The sequence below is a fragment of the Cyprinodon variegatus genome, unplaced genomic scaffold (genome assembly GCF_000732505.1).
Source record: "Cyprinodon variegatus isolate N-32 unplaced genomic scaffold, C_variegatus-1.0 Scaffold539, whole genome shotgun sequence".
In the NCBI taxonomy this organism is placed as follows: Eukaryota; Metazoa; Chordata; class Actinopteri; order Cyprinodontiformes; family Cyprinodontidae; genus Cyprinodon; species Cyprinodon variegatus.
The window spans coordinates 93,631-108,511 of NW_015150992.1; the positions used below are offsets into that span (position 1 = coordinate 93,631).

Sequence of the window (14,881 nt, forward strand, 5' to 3'; positions counted from 1 at the left end):
GCATTAAATTGGTAGACAAGAGAAAAAAAAAAACTTCTTTATGGTCGTTTTCAACAGAAAAACAGAGCAGCTCTTGAAGCGGCAGTCATTGGTGGCTTTTGGTTGTCAATCAAAGATGGGGGCGGTATCAGTTGACAAATGAGACTTCCAGTAAGTCCTCCTCACATGCTGTACAACAGAATCAACAGGCTGGGGACAGCAGACAGAACATCACCACGACCGGACAACATAAACAAAGCAGCGCTCCAGCAGATCCGTCCCTGCAGCTCAACTTTGCCCCTCTAGAAAGAGCAGAGAGGGGCAGACTTTTCCAAAGTGTTTTAAAGCTTTTCACCGCTTTGGGATGGGACTTCCAGGGAGGAATAGGAGCCTTTTACGCTGAGACTTGTCTTGAGTTTCTCAACATTTCAGAGACCAATTATTGACTTTACGCAGGAGGCGTGAGACTTCTATGACATTGTAAGAAACCCCTTCATCTGTCGGCACCATGGCGGAAGCGGCCCAGCAGCCACACCTGGTGGAGATCGACCCGGATTTCGAACCCCTTTCGCGGCCGCGGTCGTGCACTTGGCCCCTGCCCCGGCCGGAGTTCATCAACCCGGGAGACTCCAACACTTCTTCGCCGGTCCCGTCCGTGAAACAGGAGCCCGGGGTGGGCCCCGCAGAGTTTATCAACAACCTGAGTCTGCTGGAGGAGAACGAGGACTTCCCGGAGCAGAAGCCGGTCATCCTCTGCTGCGACTTTCAGTGCCAGAAGAACTGCGTCCACCAGCAGACTCAACATCACCAGCAGCAGCAGCAGCAGCAGCAGCAGCAGCAGGCGAACCCGCAACTCCCGCATCCACAGCAGCAGGTGCCTCTGCTCTCCACCCCGGTGGGCTCCTCACCTTCCGCGGCCGCAGCAGCTGCAGCCGCCGCGGCGCAGAGGAAGAGCAGCTCCTCTCGGCGGAACGCATGGGGGAATATGTCATATGCAGACCTCATTACCAAAGCTATAGAAAGTTCTCCAGAAAACAGACTAACTCTGTCTCAGATTTATGACTGGATGGTGAAGAGTGTGCCTTACTTCAAGGACAAGGGAGACAGCAACAGCTCTGCAGGCTGGAAGGTAGGTCTGACTTTATTAACCGAGTCATTAATAAAAATGCACTGATCATGTTTTGTTTTTTTCTGGTTGACACCGATTTTTTTGATTAGATTCATTTATGACGAGTTACAGTCTGATGATGGAAAAATATTTTTGATTAATTTACTTTTTATTTATCAGGATGCAAAAGGGAATTCTATGTAAACATTTTATAGTGATAAAACAGAATAAGAGTTTTAACCCCTTATCTATCTCTATGGATAGATCAAACAATATCAACAATTAGAGTCAATTTTCACAATGTATTTAAAAAGCTGACAAAAAACAAGGATTAGTTGCACTATTTTTAAAGACTTATTAAGCATTTACAGAAGATGATTAGGGCCACTGAAAAAAGAAAAAAGTTGATTGATTCTTAAATTTTATTTCAGTTTAGTATGGAGAAAAAAGTCAGAATTCTGACTTTAATCTCAGAATTCTGACTTTAATCTCAGAATTCTGACTTTTTTTTAATCAGAATTCTAAGATCTAAGATATTTATCAGGATGCCAAAAAGGAATTCTCCTTGGCTTTTTCCCAAAATTTCCGACCTCTGTTTTGTGCAAACCTATATATTGGTCCTTATTATGCTTGTTTTTATTGATTAATGTGAATCTGATTTTGTTCTGCATAAAAAAAAAAGGAAAATACGTTTGTGACAAATCGTGTATTCTGAATCATTTTCGTTCTGCTAAATATGGTGTGATTTTTACTCTTTTGGAACACATAAAATACAAAAAATAAAAGATGCAAGATAGAAATACGGAGGAAATAGTTTTGTAACAGGGATAGACACACTTAATCTGTATTTATGCACCACAGTAAGCTGTAGTTTGATGCATTTATATACTGAAACTGTTGTGAGATCTTTGGAACAATCCATTGCTAGTCAAGAAAAGAAAAATGTCACTTCTAATTTCTTGCCTATTTATCTGCACATCTCCAAGTTGTCCTATAAGGAATCTTTGCTGCTTGTGCATGATAAAGCCACTGTCTGTGCCAGTTCCAGTGCAAAGCTATCCACTGGGGAGTTTTGGTGTGTCTGTGGTATTTCACAGTGGGTTTTTAGGGACTTCATTGTGTTTTATGCTGTTTTTATCTCATGTGGTATCTCTGTAATATCCTCTCTAGGGAGATTTGGTTTCTGTGGTGTTTAATGGGCCAGGGAGTTTATTGCAATGCCTTTTTGTCAGGGTTGTTTACTTTTATAGCCCTATTGTGTTTTCACTGTTAACGGGATCTTATAGTTTAGTCTTTATTTTCACAAGCTATTCATCAATCAGGATTTCCCTTGTTAATCAGATCTGATTTCTTGATTCCATTTTCTTTAAGACTTGCACAAAAAAAAAAAAAAAAAAACATAGTTTGATACAAATATATGCATTTTTTTTTTCTGACCTGTCAATCAAACAATAGAGCGAAAAATTATCTCTGGCTGATTGCTATACATCTCTATTTTTACATTATAATTAAGTGTCTCCTTAAAATTCTCTAACATTTACTGAAAAAGCATGCAAACACTTTGAAATGGCAGCTAAAGTTTTAAATTATATACTTCTTGCAGCCAGTTAATGGTAATTTTACACAACTGTCGGCTTTTGATATCACCTTAGACGGTCATCTGACTTCCTACTGCAGAATGTGACTTATGTGAGTCTCCTGATTCAACAGGATTTTTTTTAAAGCTTGCCATATTGATCTTTTAAACATAGTAATCATATAATACTTGAGTGCTGACGGTATACTTGAGAAGTTTCTCTTCTGTGTTTTCTTTTCCTTTTGAAAATGTTATAGATTTTCAGGCTGAATGGGTTTTCCACATTAGACCGTGGAACTCAAATCCAGCTAAGTTTAAGCGCCTGTGTTGAAAGGAGACACCAGAGCTGATCATGTGTCCTAGAAACTTTCCCAAAACATTACACAAGAGTGGACTCAGAATTTCTGATGTGGTGTGAAAGAACACCCGCCTACCGAGGACTATTGGAGGGCGTAAACCTTTCTGTTATTTACTTTTTTTTTTGGGAGACACATAGTTTCAGCGGTGTCTGACAATAAATTAATGACAGTCTGCTCCCCCGGCAGGAAATCATAGTAAGCCTCACACTGAACGATTTATTACGGCTGCCCTCTGCTGTAAGCTTTCTGGTTTGCTGTTAAAGTTTCAAGCAGTTTTAAAGCATTATTTCTTTGTGATTAAATTGTATGGGCTTGCCATATTTGACTCCTGCTGAATTTTGACATGTTTTCAAAAATATTGCAAAGAATTTCCTTATGGTATATCTTGAACAGATGTAAACATCATTGATTTACTTGCATTTTGAGCATACTTGATGCAGTTTTTATTTCATTATTTTTTACAGAAACTTCTCTATATTCATCTATTTGACCTCAGTGTTTTTTGAAAAAAAAAAAAAAAGTTTAAAACTCACGTTGAGCTATCAGCTGTTTTCCCATCAGTGGAAAAACCCCTCCATTGTAGGAATACATTCAGTAAACATAGCCGTTAGTGGACAGATGTGTTGCTAGGGGGTTGATATTGTTCATGTAGATTTGTGCCTGAATACATTTGACCATCGCTTATTCAGCAGGTGCATATATGTGCTCTAAAACATCAACACTTGCCTATGAGATTCATTTTTCACTATTTGTTATGCTTTTAGTACGAGATTTGATTTCCTTCCAAATAATGAGCATGCAATAAGCTCTAAATGTACTTTGAGTTTGTGTGCTCCTGTCACTGTGTTTTTAACCTTTGGAGGGAGGACATTTTTACAAACTGAGGATATTTTGGATGGTAAACTTAGGTTTAGGGCTAAGGTTTGAATTGGGCTAGGGTGGGGTATGTATTGGTAATGGTTATGTTTAGGGTTATTATCAGGGTTACGGCATAGAAAGGGTAGAAAATGACTAAAAGAAATCCATGGATGTCAACTTATGGTCCTCACAAACTATAGTGAAACGAGAAGTGTGTACATGTGTGTGTTAACTATGAGCTATGAGTCATTGTATAGTGGATGACGCGTAACACAAATAATACCTATCAATTACTGCAATAAATATAGCAAATAAACATTCATTTGGCAGGTTGATATTTGATCAACCTGATCTTGTCGAACATAGCAAAACAGAAAGGAAATACGTTAAACTAGAATCGTGTATTTGGTTGACAAAGTGCATGGCTGTTGAACCCACACAGACCAGTTTCCATCCAAAAAGCTACTTCCTTATAGTGTTAATGCAATTAAAATGTATTACATTCACGACAGATGAAAAACTTTTAATTTTTTTTTATTATTCAATGACCATTTCAACCACTGTCAGTAGAAGGTATGAGGTTCTTACTATAGATGTACAATTTAGGATGATTTGCACATACTTGTGAAACAAAAAACCTTGTAAAAGATTTGGAAACTGAAAAAGAAGATATCAGCCAGTGCCACTTTTGCTAATCTAGTCGAACATATTATACATTTAACATAAATAGGTCTTTAAAATGCATGCATTATGTTGATTTGAATATACAGGCTTAGGTCAAAATAAATGAATAGACGACCTAGAGATCATTCGATACATGTATTTTAAGGCTTATGTGATATGTGCTGCCAATAATTTTGGGTTGAAGCATTTATTAACATATCAAAGAAAACATAAACAATGGATAGCAATGGAAGGGAGCAGCAATGCATATGATATACATTATATTATATTATCTTGTTAATTTGTTATGCTATCTGTTCTGGTTGGGGCCTGGAGTCAGATGGTTAGAAGAAAGATTTGCCTTAATAAAGGTAATTGATTTTGCCCCTTTAGCTTCTATTCCATGACTGTTCTTGTTTTTTATGACCAGGAATATGTCCAAACAGCGGAACTTCAAAACGTTCTATCAGCATGCGCTTATGATACACTTTTTTCACCATGTATGGGCTGATAGCAAGAGATCTGATTTCCTTACAAAGAATGAGCATGCATCATGCTTCAGATGCACTTTGAGTTTGTGTGCTCCGGTCTTTGCATCAAACTGACGCACCATTCTTCCCAATTCAACATAAAAAAGTTCAAGACTAGCCATTGTAAAGTGAAAACATTTGGCTGGTCCTCATGGACTATTTTATTTATGGTTAGGTTAAGGGCTAGAGTGTAAAAGGGATGTAGTTTAGGGTGAGGTATACATAGGTAATGGTTAGGCTTAGGGCTAAAGTACGACTAGTCAAACAAGAATTGTGCATGTGGGTGTACTTGTATATGTTACCCATTTAGGACTGTATTTGGTATATTTGCTGACCTTCTGATGATCAACTGACCTTATGGGGACCAAAGGCTGGCCCTAATGTGGCAGCTCCCCATTTTTTAGAGTAGGGGTGTGAATAGAACTTTAGGTTAAGGTTAGAAATATACTGATAATGTTAGGGTTAGGGTAAATATCAGGGTTAGGCTTAAATGCAGTAGCTAAAGTTAATGTAAGTCAATGTAGAGTATCAATACGATCAGAAATACATACCTGTGTGTGTGTGTGTGTAGGGGGACCAATTCCGTAAATCTTAGCACATTATGGGTACAGAGTGCTCTAGTGGCGACCAATGTCTGGTGTTATGTTTAGGACCGAGGTGTGAATTGAGTTTAGGTTAGGATTATAGCTAGGTATGAACCCGTAATGGTTAGGGTTATGGTAAGGGTTACGGTTAGCCTCTAGAAATTGGTTAGAAAAATGAATGGGTTAGGGTTAGAGTTAGGGATAGGGTCACGGTTACACAGTAGAACTGGGTTAGATATGAATGGAAGCCAATTGAAAATCCCCATGAGGATAGAGAAATATATAAAGTGTGTGTGTGTGTATGTGTGTGTTAAGTACAGTGTGAGCTAAGATGTGAGTCACTGAATAGTGGATTATGTGTAATCCAAATAATTCTTGGTAATTACTGCAATAAATGTTGCAAATAGGCATTCATTTGGGATATTAATATTTGATCCAGGTTATGATTTTCTCAGAAAATAGCAGAATGGTACCGAAAGGCATTAAGCCATAATGAATGTTTTTAGTTAAGGTGCATCGTTATTTAACCCACACAGACCAGTTTCCATCCATTTACAATATAGCTATCCTTAAAATTGACTAATTAAATTCTTAAATTGTATTTGTATGATATCCAAACATTGGTAAAAAATAAATGAATAATTCAATTAGAGATTGATGGATAATTTTGAGATCAGTCTCACCCACCCCTGTTGTGTGCTGCTGATATTGACTGATCTTGGCCGGATTTTGCAGCTGACATTTCTTTCTCTTAACAAATAACACACAAGTCTCAGTTCAAACAAAAAATAAAAATCTATTAACACATCAAACAAAACATTAACAATGGATAGCAATGGAAGGGAGCAGCAAGGCATGCACTCCACATGACATATATTATACTAGCTTGTTAATTCGTTATGCTATCTGTTCTGGTTGGGGCCCGGGGTCAGATGATTAGAGGAAAGATTTGCCTTAATAAAGGTAATTGATGCTGCCCCTTTAGCTTCCATCCCGTGACTGTTCTTGTCTTTTATGACTAGGAATATGTCCAAACAGCTGAACTTGTCTTTCCTCATCCAGCTGACCCAGGTGGGGGATACATGGCTTTATACACCCTGAGAAAGAGCTATTTTCTTCAATATTTTCTCTGGCAAAATCCTGGAAAACCTTAAATCTAGTAACCAGTCAATGCTAAGTGCGTAATAGTACTAGGGAACCAGAAATGTTGAACATTTGAATGAGGGCGTTGGCATCCCACATTAATCTAAAGTGCTGAATGATAAGAAATGTTTCCAAACAATGATAAAAAAAACTTTATTTAAATTCATCACAAAAACTAATTCTAACATATATTGAATTAATCATGATCATATTGAAATAGTCATCAAATGATTTAGTAATTCGATTATTCTTTAACTGGAGTTAGAGAGTCTAAAACGTGCCTTTAGCTTACAGAGCGACCCATTTAGAGCATTAGTTATGAAAAAATTGTAAAAAAAAAAATATGTTAACAATTTATATTTAAGTTAAATATATTTTTAGTCTGACAACATTGTCTATCCAGAACTCCTCAAGTGGAAAAGTTTTAGTGTTTAATTTTGCTAAAAGTCTTCTTAAATGAACATTTTGCTATCCGAATATTAACTGATTAATTGAAAAAATAATCAACAGTTTAATCAATTGATTTGCGCAATAATTGTTAGTTTCAGCCCTATTGCAAACAGCACATACTTTATAACTGGGATCCCTTATAACTGGGCCAAAAAAACTAATTTGCTCCAAGCCAAGGTCCGGACTGCTTAAATGTTTATTAAAACATACTTAAATGAACATAGCCTATTGAACCAAGACCTAACACATTGTTTAAAAAAAAATATTTATATCAATATTAATAATAAACTTATAAAGATAACTACAAAAATGCATTATAAACCGAAAATGCATTACTGTGCTGCTCTATGTTCCTAACGAGCTGTACTTTCAAATAGTAAAATGAAAAAATACAAAAATCAAGTCAGTTGTATTCTCTCTCATGGCTCTTATCTGCATCTTTCCCTGAGTCCATTCAACTGAAAAATGTGAATAAATACAATAAAATACAAAAACAGACAAAACAATACTTCCTTAAAAGAAAAATCACATCTTGTACAAAAAAATATAAAAATTTTGTGATGAATCACGGCAGCGGACCCAAAATTCAGCCAGAGGTTCTTAAAAAAGGAATTTATTAAACAAAAAGCAGAGCAATACCAAAAAAGGACAGAAGAATCAAAAAGACTACAGAGTACAGGTGTCAGCCGAGCCTGATTGAAGCCAAAATAAAATGAGCGTGAATGGAAGGCAGAGCGTAGGTGATCCTGCAGGTTAGTGCACTCCGACTTCAGCCCAGCTTGGATTGTTAAAGGGGGAAAAGCAAAAACCAAAACAATCCAAACATGCAAAGCACAACAAAAATTTAAATAAAAGAAAAACACAATAATTTTTTCCCCTGTGAATGTAGTGTTGATGAGTGCAACACAACCGCACCAACACTACATTCCCCACAATGCAACGGTAGCCTGCAAAGTCACAGCAGCGCGCACAAGCAGCTCTGGCCTGTGGGCCAGTTCTAATGGTAATTAAATATCATTCAGTGGGCTATGGATAAAAAATTGGGCCTTGACTTTGACATATTTCATGTTCTTGAACTAAAAACTAATTTTTGGTGTAGATAAAAGTAATAATATAACAAAGAGTTGCTGCTGATTGGTTGTCTCCATCACTGTGATCTGCAACAGTTGGGTGTTTCTATTTCAAGTAGCATGTGGTGGAGTCACACTGACACAGAAATGTAACATGTTTTTAGTGTCTGATTTACTGCCACTATATTAGCAGCTTTCCTATCTGTTACTCCTGCAGCCATGTAGCAGTTTTTGTGTGACTGGCAGCACGGTTAGGGGGGCTCAGCTATCGCTTGGGATTGCTGCCTATCCCACCATGTTGGGGGTGTTTCAACTGAGTAATACTGTTGGAAAGCAAAGTCCCGGTGCTGGCCAGGGAAGTTATTCATGGAGCCCGGTTCCACACAGGGGGGCCGTTAAACATTGTCTCTTCTGCACAAGATTTTTTTTGAAGGCAAGCCAAACACAAGAGAGAACCTTCATGTTTCCACGAAGAAGATAAAAATCTGCATTATTTGTTTTTGGCAAAACTTTTGCTTCTAATTAATTACTAAATGTTGCGAGGAAGTCTAATTAGTCATTAAAACTAATTTTCTCTCCCTGAATTTTGACAGTTTTGAAATGAAGTGAAAAAGGAATTTATTTCAGAAAATTTGACAAATAATGATAAATAAATCGATTTAAAAAAATACTTAAAAAAAAAAAACTAACAACCAAACAAACACAAAAAGAGACTGTGGAAAACCAAACTAAATCAAATTCCAATTTCCAACCAAACAAGATTTTCCACCAAACTTGTCAGTATACATAGCCAGATAACTGACATCAATTAATGTAAATTGTCCGAAAAGGGATATGTAGAAATAAAACATTGTTTTCTGATACACATTTGGAAAAGCTGGCAACTTTTATATTTTAAAATATAAAAAAACCGTTATATTAGTAATCGTGACATAATTATCCTACTGTGTGAGATAGCAGTGGCTGTGAGGTTAAAATATTCATATATATATATATATATATATATATATATATATATATATATATATCTGTTTCTATCTTCCATATTTGCTTTCCTTTTAACCTTAAAACCACATAATAATAAAAAAACTTTTGTTTGGTCTCCTAACTATTTCTTAGTGAATCTTTTTTTTATTCATTGATTTGTCCTATTGTTGTCTTCTGTTTTGCCTTCAATATCATTTTGGATTTTAGATAAAAGCACTCCAACCAAATTTACATCAAATTATTCTGAATCAGAAATTATTATGCGGTTTGTGTTGATTCACTGTCCTTGGCTGACTGTGGTTTCTATGTAAGCTACAGCAGATATCACTGAGATAAGAAAAATGCTTGGCTTCCGTAACACCTTCAGATATTAATTGTAATTAAATGGAGGATGGTTTATTGCTGTGACTAACTGCTCTTAGCAAAGAGAACACATTAAGTTCTCATTAATGTTTAATTAGAGCTGTCTGCTCTGTAATTGTTTGATGCAGAGCTCGTTTCGCAGTGCCACTAATCTTTCACAGTCGGTCTAGTCTTAGCTGAGTCACAACAGCCTCCGCATTCTCATGCGGCCTGTGACAGTGTGAATTTTGAGGACAGTTGTGTCAGGTGAGACCAGCATGGTCTGGCAAAAGCCTATGATTGCTACCCAATGGGAAATCATTTTCTAATAAAAAAAAAAAGATCCAAAAAGTTGAAGTAATTGATGCATCTCACTATATCTAACACTGACATAGGCACTGCTAAAAAAAGATGATGCCAAACTGCATTCCATTGTATTCCCTACAATGACTGTACAACTTCATCTTTTTCTTTTGTAGATCTTCTACAGAATTATTTCAGCGAAGGTTAATTGGAAGGAAAAGGTGTGCCCAAAAAGCTTGAGTCCAAAATATGACCACTTTATATCTGCCTCTGTTTATAAGCTTCATGGGGATGCTAATTTGACTTTCCAAGAGGTTGATACCTACTCAGACTACTAAAAATGCAAATAACTGCTTTTGGCACCATATATTTGATGTGGTTGACTCACCTGATCTGAACCCAATAAAGACTTTGGGCCTTTTAAAGTTTCTTTTTGTATCTCTGCTTTTGTCTCCTTGAACCCCAGTCTCCCTTGGCAGATGGCCGCTCAAACTGAGCCTGGTTCTGCTGGAGGTTTCTTCCTGTTAAAAGGGAGCTTTTCCTCTCCACTGTCGCTACAAGCATTCTTAGTGTGAGGGATTGCATTTGAGTCAATGAGTCAATGCAATCAACTGGTTTTCCTTAGATAGGAAACTTTGAATCAATTTGACTGTATGATCTGATTGAACTGTAAAGTGCCTTGAGATGACATGTGTTGTGAATTGGCATTATATAAATAAACTGAATTGGAAATTGAATTGGAAACATCAGAGCCATTATTGCAGAAAAATATCAGGGTAATATCAAAGAAACCTAGGCCTTTAGGGCGATGAGGTCTGGACAAACCAAAACAATATACATTGGACATACCCTTTTGCAAGCCCACATTTCTGTCCTAATTTTACATTTTATTAACATTTTTTGAGGGATTTCCTTTATCAATGAAAGCATCTGCATGTAATACACCTCTAAGGTAGGCCATTTACTGTAAGTTTATGTGATTAAACCGAATTACTAAAATACATAAAGCCACGCTTAAAGTATCACGAGATACACATGCGTTTCTGCTTGCCAAAAATCTGTTCTTTTTCTTCTTTTACGTCACCAAAGGATAAATATTTGGTTTCAGCTGGTGAAGCCTGATGGCGCAGGTACGCTTTGATGTCAGTATCGGGATCAGTTCAGTCGGAGATTTCCTCCGAACACGACGCTCTCTTGACCTGAAATTCCTCAACCTGCGCTGGTAAATACTCCCACGGATCTCAAAACAAACTGTCGCAGTGGACAAACACATCGGTCCAAGCAGATTGTACAGCTAGAGACACAAGGGTCATTACCATGTCAATGCACCTATTGACTCCCATCCCACTCAGTCTTACTGTAAACACTGACTATGACAAGAGAAATGTTCTGCCCCAGCCTTTTAACAAAATAACTTTTAAACACCCAAAAATGACTGAAAAGGTAGGGACAAATTAAATATTTAAAACCTTTTTTTTCTACTTACAAAGCCCAGAGGATAAAATGTGATGTATACATCCTCTCAAACTTTTCATTGGCTTCTTTCCTGTTCCCGTACATAATTATGAACCAGTAAATTACGCATTAAAACCAGTGGTGGCTATAGACTTACTCTGGTTAATTTATAATCAAGCCCTTCAATGTTTGTGCCTTTTTTTGATGGTTACTCACATTAGAGGAGCAGGTGCTCGTTTCTGCATTTTTTTTTCACACCTTTGACATCTAAATGCAGTTATGCAATGTTGTGGAACACAATTAAACATCTCACTTACCAAAAAATCATTGCATTATGCAACGATAATTTCATTGGAAATTACTCAGAGTTGAACTGAATCATTTTGTAATTGCTCGGCAGCACATTGGCTGAATCATTCCCAGGCTTTACTGCGGCTCTGTCAGTTGATTTTTTTTTTTTTTTTTCTAAAAGCTTTTTTTCCCCAGCTATTTAAACCACATATATGTTAAAGAAGTAATCAAAGTTTGTTACAGATCAGGCCAGTCTTTGTCAATCTAGAACACTAACTAATTATCTCTAATTCTGAGAAATCAGGCGAAAGACCCAAATTTCTGTGAAAAATTATCATCAAATTAGTGATTGATAAGCCAATAAAAAGTAAGTTGGTCAGAAATGTGAAGCTGGGTTTTTGGGAAGCAGTGCATGGTTTAATTAATGCATGGTGTTGCCGTTTTTATGCTCTGCAATGCCTTTATAACTGAGTTTCCCCTTGTTCAACGAGAAAGAGACGTCTTTATAGTTTGTTCCATTTTTACTACAAAGTTGTTTTTTAGGTTCTAGTCTAGAATAATCTGCAGAATTTAAATTTCAACTGGAAAAACAATGTAGTCCTGATCAATAATCGGCATGCCTTAAAAAAAACACAGTTGACACTGCATGGCTTTATACGTACCTCAGATGTTTTTGGATCATGTTTAAGTAGTGGCATACATTGCATCGTTCAATATCTGTATCCACAATACTTTAAGTGTTAGAAAATGGAGTATGCAGGAAATATATTTGTGTATTACTTTAAATATTTAAGCTACACAACAGCTTACAAATCCTACCGCTTTTCGAACTTTGATCAAGAGTGTGTTCTACAAACTGTGGTAGCTTTTGTTCACCCGGCTGATCGTAAGTGATCAACAACAAGTGGGGGTGGGGCCCTTATGCTTCCACTGGTCTCCCCTGTCATTTAATAAGATTTCCTTTAGACACCAGAGACACAATCTTGGACAAGCTTAGAGTTTTTTAAACCTCTATGCGTGATCTAATAAGGGATACAATCTGTCAATCTCAAAGCCTTTTTATCTGCATTCAGTGATAAGAGTTTATATTATAGTTAAGGGCTGGACAAACCTTTGTTTAGGTCTTTTTATGAGCCGGTTCAACAGTATCACCTCTTAATGCCGTCCCTTCTGTTACCAACCCTTTAATGACAGACTTTAATCAAATTGTTTTTCTATAACATAATGAGATGTCTTAACATGACTAGTATACTCAACTAGACACTCTTGTACAGAGGTCTTCAACAGGGGGTCCGCAACCCCTAGGGGGTCCACGGAGGTACTGCATGGGGGTCGCAATAGTTTTGGTTGATTAGACTTTTTTTTATATATTCCCCCCTGCAATTTTTCCACTAATTGAAATGTCTTTAAATCTACATTAACATGAATTCAACACACTGTAGTAAGCAGATAAATGGAGGCAGATGTCTTTCAGTCATCAATGCACACATTCAGCGACGCACAGGAGCTCTTTTAAGCTGGGCACTGTTTCATTCACAACACCTGTCCCATCAACCAGGAATCAGAATCAGAAATACTTTAATAATCCCAAGGCGAAATTACTTTCGTTACATTACTCCATATCAGTGACTATATTACCAGTTTGATATAACACCTTTTAATACAATATATATAATTAGGGGGTCCCCGCACCATCTCGTCATCAGTTTGGGGGTCCTTGGCCTTAAAAACGTTGAAGACCCCTGCTCTAGTACATCTAGTATATTCAACTTGATGCATGGACTGATGATGATGATTATCAGATCATGCATCAGTGTTAAACTCAAGGTGACATTGTAACGACTGGTCATAAATCGGCAAGTGGAGTCCATGAATCAATCTCAATATATATTGTCATAATTACCATATGTTAAAACTGACAGTATCAATAGAATATCTGTAAATGATGAAGACACTTTATTTGGACTATGGCAGTAAAGAAATTCTATTGTATGGTTTAACTCTGCAATGTTTCTGGGTTTCTGGGAATTTTGAGGTGTTTTCCTTAATAAACCTCTAATCCAGAAGCCAAATCTAAGGGAGTTATAATCCAGAGTAAGCACAAAGGTAGTTGAACTTTGTCACAACACTAAGAATGGTAGCGTCCCTGAATGTGTATTAGTGGGGCAGAAAGCTAGATAGAACAGCAGTCCTCTTGTTTCAGCTGGTTTAAAACACACACACACACACACACACAAACCTCACCGCTCTAGAGCAGTTAAGGAGTCCGGCCTTGGCATTGCCCCAAGACATGAGGGGCAGCTGTGTTTCTCAGGCAAAAAGAACTGAAGAAGCTGTCCATACCCTCCTCCCCATTTCCTGCCTGTGCTGCCTGCCCCTCCATTCCTGGTTGTACGCCTCAGCAAAAAGCAGGTCACACATAATTTTTTAAAAGGTTACTAGACCCTCCCCTTCCTTTTTGTTCCTTTGTATACCTTCATACCCTTGTCAAACCCTCAGCTACACTAAGGGCTTCCATTTCTTGTACAAAAATGAAGAGGTAAAGATTAAGGGAAGGAGAGTCCCAGAAAGTTCCAAGTTCAGTCTGGGTGACACTTGTGAGGAGTTGCGTAACAAGACATTTACTGGAATCAGGGAGCCGCAGGCCAAAGTCTGGTGCCACTGGTTAGTCAGCGGAACTGTGAGGCACTGTGCTGGAGATATGTGGGACGCTCATCTTGTGTGAGTCTCTGTGTGTGTGTGTGTGTGTGTGTGTGCATACATAACCTGGGCCTCATAATTAAAGCTCTGCTACTGGCAGATGCACAATCATGATGGCAGACAGACAGGCAGACGCAGGGAACATTCCAGCACATGCTTTTATATCCTTTTCTTAACTGTAGTGAAAAACTCTTCTCTGTTTTTTTTTTTTTCTTCTCTTTCCACCTGATTTCATTGCAAGAACGCTTAACGACTGCCTTTTTACTATCTTTACTGGATTGGGTTTTTGTTTAATAGTGCTGCATTATATAGACACATGGAGGGGAGTCAAATAGAGAAGGTTTGCAGATAGAAGCTCAATTTTGTGCTTAATCACATTGTATGGAGAGTATTGGTAAGCAGAATACACTATACAATACATGATAGATTATTGCAGTTGAATTTAGGTCTAGACTTTTATTGGGTTATACTAACAGAACACAA

At 37.4% G+C, this 14,881-nt stretch overlaps 1 protein-coding gene across 1 annotated transcript in view; it reads left to right on the top strand.

Annotated features, from left to right (window-relative positions):
- Nucleotides 1–64: 64 nt before the first annotated feature.
- The window catches only part of LOC107095350 (forkhead box protein O1-A-like), a 38,715-nt gene continuing 23,898 nt past the window's right edge, over nt 65–14,881 (top strand). Inside the window, exon 1 of the mRNA XM_015391399.1 lies at nt 65–1,108. Within this exon, the coding sequence (XP_015246885.1) occupies nt 488–1,108 (621 nt within the window). The 5' untranslated portion in view covers nt 65–487. The remainder of the gene's footprint in view (nt 1,109–14,881) is intronic.